The 8145-nt window shown below is 39.9% G+C and overlaps 1 protein-coding gene and 1 long non-coding RNA gene across 3 annotated transcripts in view; both read left to right on the top strand.

The window, feature by feature from the left end:
- LOC5578236 (apolipoprotein D) overlaps positions 1–5068 on the top strand; it is a 146722-nt gene extending 141654 nt beyond the window's left edge. Inside the window, exon 6 of one of the 2 annotated variants that reach the window (XR_002502535.1) lies at positions 4741–4863. Coding sequence is in view for 1 of the 2 variants with exons in the window: in XM_021854302.1 (XP_021709994.1) it covers positions 4741–4866 (126 nt within the window). In the remaining variant the exon portion in view is untranslated. Of the gene's footprint in view, positions 1–4740 lie in introns of both variants that reach the window. The other variant, XM_021854302.1, reaches the window with a different exon arrangement.
- On the top strand, positions 422–2126 carry LOC110679505. Its single transcript, XR_002502536.1, has 2 exons — positions 422–597; positions 2037–2126. It is a non-coding gene; the product is annotated as an uncharacterized LOC110679505 (long non-coding RNA).
- Positions 5069–8145: the final 3077 nt, after the last annotated feature.

Here is an 8145-nt window from a genome sequence, read left to right on the forward strand (position 1 = left end):
TTAAGTATTATGTTACACCATAAGTATGAAACAAAATTTTGTTCTAAATTAAGAACACAGTGGTCATTTTGTAATCATTCCCCTCAATTCCACAATGGCCTGGGCCCTGGCTGCTTACTGCTGCTGTTGTGTATTGCGTGTCAAAACCGTGATAAATTACACCTTATTCGGACTCGCGAGTAAATATTCGCGAACTTTTTGCTATTTCATTTTGTATGTTCTCCCGAGCAGGCGGGTGCGAACTTACTCACACCAAGCTTGTTCGCGAGTCTTCTTCTTCTTGGCATTACGTCCTCACTGGTTAGTATTCTTATGAGCACTTCCACAGTTATTAACTGAGAGCTTTCTTTGCCAAAGTTGCCATTTCTGCATGCGTATATCGTGCGGCATGTACGATTATACTTATAATTTCCATTACGAAAAGATCCTGGACCGACCGGGAATCGAACCCAGACACCTTCAGCATGGCTTTGCTTTGCAGCCGCGGCCTTTAACCACTCCCGATGCCCCGATGTTTGCGAGTCTGTCATGTTTGTTTTGCGTTGGTTTACACTCGTGAGGTGCTTCATGATGTGAACATTTCCATCACTTTTTAAGGTGAAGGTCCATTGAGCACGTAAACATAATGTTGCCACCCACTCGTGCCACCCGCCAAACCACCCTCTCAAGCCACCCAACACGGCGGAGCACAATGTTATGTGCGTCGGCCAAAAATAAATCATTATGTTCCATGTATACCTCGACCTACAGAATTATGTAGGCAGTATTACTTGCACACGTTTCATACAAATGTATTATTGTCGATATGAATTCTTGAACAACTTCCTTAAAGCTCAAAAACACAATTTATTCCATATGGTAGTGGAAACATGATTTTTGACCAAAATTATAAGCATTTTTCACACCATGCGTGTGTTGTTTACTTTTTTTGGCAGTTTTCTCCTCTCTTCTCTCGATTCTCACGGACGGAGAAAGTTGCCATCAGTATGCATTTGAATTCTACAGTCAATTGTACTGTATAATATCTAATATTCATTTTTGCTGTTGAATTGCGTCGTACATTGTTTTTCTCATGCTTAAAAATGTTTTGCAACACTTGTGACATTGTACACCTTCTGAGTGTTATGAAATTGTGAAATACGTGGTTGTAGCAAGTGTATGAATATCCAAACAATTTTAATTCCAAACATAAAAACTGACATCACTTCCAATCAGTGAGAGCTGCGCATCCGATTCATAAACAATGTTGGGCCAGTGAATTCGTATTCCGGTGTTATTTTTCACACACAAATCGGTGAATTTAAGTGTTTTATTGCTCCCAGGAGTACGGCGCGAGAAAACATAAAGTGTTACAAGTATCGCACCAGATTTTTGAATTGTCACGGAGAGTAGAAATACCATGAAAATTGAATTTTAGAACAGGCACCGAAAAGCCTTCAAACAACAACACGGTGCGTGAAGAAGAAGTGATTCGATAGTGCGTGATATTTAACAACACAAATCACAGCAATAACTACTTGTTTGCATTCAAAAACAGGTAATTTGTGAAAAACACATTATGGAATGCTTTCAGTTAAGAAACCACCGCTCTACAATAAGGTTAGTAGCTTCAAATAATCCAGGGGCCCAGATAGCCGTAGCGGTAAACGCGCAGCTATTCAGCTGACCATGCTGAGGGCCGTGGGTTCGAATCCCGCTGGTCTAGGATCTTTTCGTAATGGAAATTTTCTCGATTCCCAGGGCATAGAGTATCTTCGTACCTGCCACACGATATATACATGCGAAAATGGTCAATTGGCAAAGAAAGCTTTCAGTTAATAACTGTGGAAGTGCTCATAAGAACACTAATCTGAGAAGCAGGCTTTGTCCCAGCTGGGACGTAACGCCAGAAAGAAGAAGAAGCTTCAAATAATCATTTTTTGTGATCTCTCTCCAAAACACTGTGAGAAGCGTGGGAGGAGGGAGTGGAAAGTGAAGGGGGAAGTAAGGTGCCATATTAGAGGCCATTTTGGTACTGATGGAGATATGTCCTTAAGAGCATTATGTAAACTTGAGAAGCAAATGACTATCAATTTTGTTTTTTTTTTTTGACGTAATAACAATTGGAAATTTATTGACATAAAGTTTGAACAAGATCTCCATACAAAAGACGTGTGTTCGAAATATGATTCTGTATGGAATTTGAAACAAAACGGTATTTGATTTCATAGAGCATCGTTATCTTGTAGCGTAAAATCACATAACATATAAAGAACTAAGAAGTGAAAGCGATTTGAAAACTTGTACCCACTTTCAGCTGCTGGCAAGTGGTATATCGAGTATAGAAGACATCGAACTGTCATTGCCAATTGTAAACAACAACCATATGATTCGAGCAGTAGACCAGTTGCAGCAAAGATTGCAAACATGAGGATCGAGGGATGTTCGAGAACGTTGGAAAACAATGTCTGAAGGCAAAACACATTTCTATTTTTCATAAATGTAAATGTTTTCTGTAAGCCTCTCCAATATTCATGCTTGATAACAACAGAATATTTTCATATTTTTTTTCATGGGCTTTTAAAAATAGTTCCTATTTCATTCCGTGAAAAAGCTTTTGTTTTCCAAAATCCTTCTATTCATATATAAAATACTGTATGCTAGAAAAAAAAAAACATAGATACCTTAACATTGACTCAATTATTCGGAAAGGAGTGGCGTAAATCTAATTCAAAAGTTGTAGCAAAAACAAATATTTCCATATCCTTCGTTTCCACTCTGGATTTATGTTATTTTTGATTCATTCCAATGCAATGTCGATTGTTGTATTGGTGATATAACTCTTTTGACATTTCGATGTCCTTATACCAGCATGCAAACATTAAAAGTAGGTATCACTTTTTGAGCTTTAGTTCCACTTATGTTATGTGGTAAAATTGTCGAATAGACTCATATTTTGAACACTCGAATTTTGTACGTTGTACATTTTTATTTAAATATAACAACAAATTTACTGAAAAGGCAGTCATTCGCATGTCAAGTCTAATGCCGTTATCATCATTTGAACAACAGGTGTTTTAACAATAATGCAATTCAAGGTATTGATAATGAGTTCAACTGTATTGAATTGCCATATTTTTCATTTAAATCTTGCGTTCAGTATTATAAGGGCGTAACTGCAGTGATCGATGTTTCCTTTAGCTAATTATTTGGCCTGGTGTCTGTTTTCGAATGCTATTTTTGATTCAGTATAAACTTCTCATTGTCCTTCGTTATGCCGCTTCGTGAAGTGTTAAGAAAATCGATTTAATTTCGTGTACTGCAGGTACGCCTGTATGATACTGAACGCGAGAAATGGTTTTATTCATGACGTATGAAATTTCAATCATAAGGGTCTATTAGGGTGATGACGTTGGGTTCAAATCGATGTTCCAAAAATCGATGTTTTTATTTCGATTAATCGATTTTTTGAATCGATGTAAGGAGCACTAGAAATTGATTGAATCTATTTTCTCTTCCCGATTTTTTTCTTTCGATTCAATTTGATGGGATCGGGAAGAATTTTTCGATGGATTGATAGAGAAATAAAACTTTTACGATTCCGCTTTGAAGTGTTCAATGTTTTTTTTTTTTTATTTCAAAAATGATTTGATTGAAAAATAAATGAATTTTTAATGCAAATGTAATTTTTCCTTATTCTATACCCTCCCTTTCGTCGATATTAACGATTTGATCAGATCGGTGAATCGATTCGACAGTTCAAATTTAAGTCTTTTCAGAAACATCAATGTTTTGATCAAACTTGCCCAACGTTAAAAGTGGTCAGAATATGATAAATAATGAGTACAGTGTCCGGAACTTGAAGAAACATATTGGTAAATATAACAATAATACATGATAAAACATAGGCATAAAACACGCAGATTTTGCAAAGAGATAAAACATACCACAAATTTTGGATAACTCATGTTTGGCCTGTAAGCCACGAATACTCAGAATTATTGGGCTTCGTGGCCTTACGGTTAGCGGCGTCAGTCGTCTGGGCGTATTGTGCCGCAAGGTGTGGGTTCGATTCCCGCTTCAGTCGGTGAAAACTTTTCGTCGAGCGAAAAATGGGTGTTTCGTGTTGTCCGTTGCCTAATATTAGTGATTTTTCAGCCTATGTGTTGAAGACGGTGAAAATTGTCTTTTAAATTCCTATTTAAAAAGGTATATTATATTTCAGTAGGGTGAACAGAGAAATAGTTGATGTATTTAGCAAACTTGTTACAAGTTCATCAATCTACAATTTTGCCAAAGACATCGTTTTTGAAAATGTTTACAGAGGAATTTCGAATTCAATGTTCTGGTTACCCAATGACCCGATTTTGTCTACCCCCAATTTTGTCAGCTTTTTGACCAGATTTTGTCAGCCTTTTTTAAATTTGTCAAAAAATTGTTATCGTCATGTTTTACCACGTTTACGTTAAAATTGATGATGATGTTTGATGTCATGCACGCATGGGCGTAGCCAGAGGGGGCAATGGCAATGCCTTTTATTAAGTGGTAAAAATCGCTATTACTAATATAAGGGAGGGGGAGCCCCTGATGAAAAAAACTGGCTACGCCCATGTCACATATTTTAACGCGGTACCGAAAAAAGGCCACGACTTCAATCATTCATCCCACTGTGCACCTCGTCGTCGTCGTCATCGGTGGCTTCTCATGTTCGTCGTGTTCGTGTAACACGATATATTGGCTTATTGGCTTTTTGTCTTGCAGATTTACCATCAGTACACCGACTCGGGCAGCACAGAGCAAGGCTCACCGACAGCCAGTCCCTCCTCCGGTCACCGGGTGGAAAAACTCGTCATGCCCCAGAATCCCGATGCCGAGTGGCTTCCGTAATCCCAACAACAGGAAATCCAACTCTGCCCCCACAGTAGTAACCCTTTGCTGCTCGAATGTCGAAGGTCAACCGTGTTGCGTCGTTCCTTCCAATAATGGGCGGTCAGCGGTTGGTTGTGTCAAAAGACTATACTATCGAATTTCCACTTAGGTTTATTCGGATTGAAACCTTGAAATAAATACCTGTGCTAAGTTGACTCGATTGGTAGATTGGCAATTTATTTCCGATGACAGCATGTAGGATTGTTTTAACAGTTGGTTTGGGAGGGTCTTTATAGTTATAAGAAAACGTTAACGAGTATAACTTGCAGACCCATCATCTTTTTATTGATTTCAACGTAGCGTACGATCCAGTAGAAAGAAATGAGCTGTGGCAGATAATGTCTGAACATGCCCAAGTAACCACGAAGCTATATATGAATACTTTATGTTTGCTCTATAGTATGCTATCAGATTTTGTTTTAAAGTGGCATAACCTTTAAGAGCTTTATAAAGCATAATTAAAGTGGAAAAGGGCCCCACAACAACCAAATTAATGCAATACTTGGTAAAGCAGTTTTAATGCACAAGCCCTACTAAAGCATTTATGTTTGTATATTTAGGGTTCATGATGTATATTAGCTTAAAATAATGCATGTTTAGGGCTTGCGTTAAAAATAAACAAAACAATAAATCCATTGGCTACCTTCCAATGGTTTTCTTTACCATCTGAATGATTTTATTTTAGTGGAATCAGGATTCGAACCCACAACAAGGATGATGGTGTGCTGGATGCCTGGCGCGTTGGTGTCCTGTGCTAAAGCTGCTGATGTAATGAGGTAGGATAAAAGTTCCTTATAAACGAAGCCACTGTGTGTGTTAACATTACTATTCGCCCAGTTATTACGAATAGAAAGAATTCTCTTCGGCGATTGATTTCCTTTCCTCACCAAATGAAACATCAATAGAAATAATTTGATCACCATTCTTTCTCGTAGAGGAAATAACAGAACGTAACCCACAAAACAAAGCCCTGGCGCATTAAACAGATTTCGGGGGGAGAGAAATTGATCGACATTTCCTCTCACTCCTTATGAATAAAAGAGTCTCATAGATAAAATACAACAATTTTGAATGAATACATATATCCTTAGATCATGAAATGGGGGTTCGAGATGAAAGAAAGTCATTTCATTATTCTTCCATATCCTACAAAACGCAATGAGCGAGTGCGAAAGTGCTCGATCGTCTTACTTATTTATTACAGATTCAAGTGCGTTTAATGAGGTTATGTAATCTTGTATGACAGCATAACTGTATATTCACTCTAAACGCTTAGCATAATGCTATATTAAAATAATACTACAAAGCATTTATAATGTTAATCAAATGCATCATTGCTTGACAGTTATTGAGTTGTGTTTGATCCTTCGACCTTGACGCTTGCTCCTGTGGGGGCGGGTGATGAGGGCAGGATCAAACATGTCGCGCGTCGGTCGGGTGAAGTGAAAAGTGGCGTGATCCGTTAGTTGTGTTTAATCCTTCGACCTTGACGCTTGCTCCTGCGGGGGCGGGCGATGAGGGCAGGATCAAACATGTCGCGCGTCGGTCGGGTGAAGTGAAAAGTGGCGTGATCCGTTAGTTGTGTTTAATCCTTCGACCTTGACGCTTGCTCCTGCGGGGGCGGGCGATGAGGGCAGGATCAAACATGTCGCTCGTCGGTCGAGTGAAGTGAAAAGTGGCGTGATCCGTTAGTTGTGTTTGATCCTTCGACCTTGACGCTTGCTCCTGTGGGGGCGGGTGATGGGGGCAGGATCAAACATGTCGCGCGTCGGTCGGGTGAAGTGAAAAGTGGCGTGATCCGTTAGTTGTGTTTGATCCTTCGATCTTGACGCTTGCTCCTGCGGGGGCGGGCGATGAGGGCAGGATCAAACATGTCGCGCGTCGGTCGGGTGAAGTGAAAAGTGGCGTGATCCGTTAGTCGTGTTTGATCCTTCGACCTTGACGCTTGCTCCTGCGGGGGCGGGCGATGAGGGCAGGATCAAACATGTCGCGCGTCGGTCGGGTGAAGTGAAAAGTGGCGTGATCCGTTAGTTGTGTTTGATCTATTGATCGCATCGCTTGCTCTTGCGAGGGCGAGCGATGAACACTTGTCCGGCGTACAATGCGATTATCGAATTATTTCGTGAATTCGGTTAGGCGTAATTATATCATGGATCGCATCACCTACCATTGGTGACTCCCAGATCTATACCTTACCCACTAACCCAATATCCTTTCCATGACAACCGTGGAGATGCAGAGGTGATCTCGGTCTCTAGTAACAACGGTAGTCACACTAACATTCCTTCCCTTCCCCGATGACCGTAAGGACGTGGCCGGCGCCGTTATTGACTTTTAAAATTTGAGCTCTCGATTTGTGCACATTGAAGAATGGTAAGCTAATCCCAAGCCCCATTCATTAATTCCCTGTGCAACTTCGATTGTTCTGGTCAATCACGGAGTAGCAACTACGAATTGTACGGTCATCTATGCTTATGCTTATGCTTATGCATCATTGCTTGACAGTTATTGAATAAATGCATGATAACATTATTAATGCAAAAAATATTGACTTTCGACCAAATTAATGCAATGGTATAATGCTTGTGGTTACTTGGGATGGTTTTCCTGCAAAACTAATACGTTGAATGGTTAAAAATCAAGTGTTCGGATAGCAGACAAAAGAACTTCGTGTGATTCATTTGTTCATGACTAACTCTTGTGTGAGTAGATGATGTCTTGGTATACTTGTGCGGAAAAGTTTTCCTGTGTATGTGATTTGTTACGCTAAATCAAGCTCTTAACAAAAACAAAGCAAAACTGGTTTTATTTGCACTGTTTACGGCACGATTGAAAAATACAAGCGAATGTTTAAATTGATTCAAAACTCGGCATTATGTTCTTCTTCTTTCTGGCATTACGTCCCCACTGGGACAGAGCCTGCTCCTCAGCTTAGTGTTCTTATGAGCACTTCCACAGTTATCAACTGAGAGCTTACTGTGCCAATGACCATTTTTGCATGTGTATATCGTGTGGCAGGTACGAAGATACTCTATGCCCTGGGAAGTCGAGAAAATTTCCAACCCGAAAAGATCCTCGACCGGTGGGATTCGAACCCACGACCCTCAGCTTGATCTTGCTGAATAGCTGCGCGTTTACCGCTACGGCTATCTGGGCCCCACATGTCCCACATGGGCTATCGGCATTATGTAATAGTTTCCAATTCAGCAAATAGAGAACGATTTCGGAATTTTGCCT

Source organism: Aedes aegypti, chromosome 3, assembly GCF_002204515.2.
Source record: "Aedes aegypti strain LVP_AGWG chromosome 3, AaegL5.0 Primary Assembly, whole genome shotgun sequence".
Taxonomy (NCBI): Eukaryota; Metazoa; Arthropoda; class Insecta; order Diptera; family Culicidae; genus Aedes; species Aedes aegypti.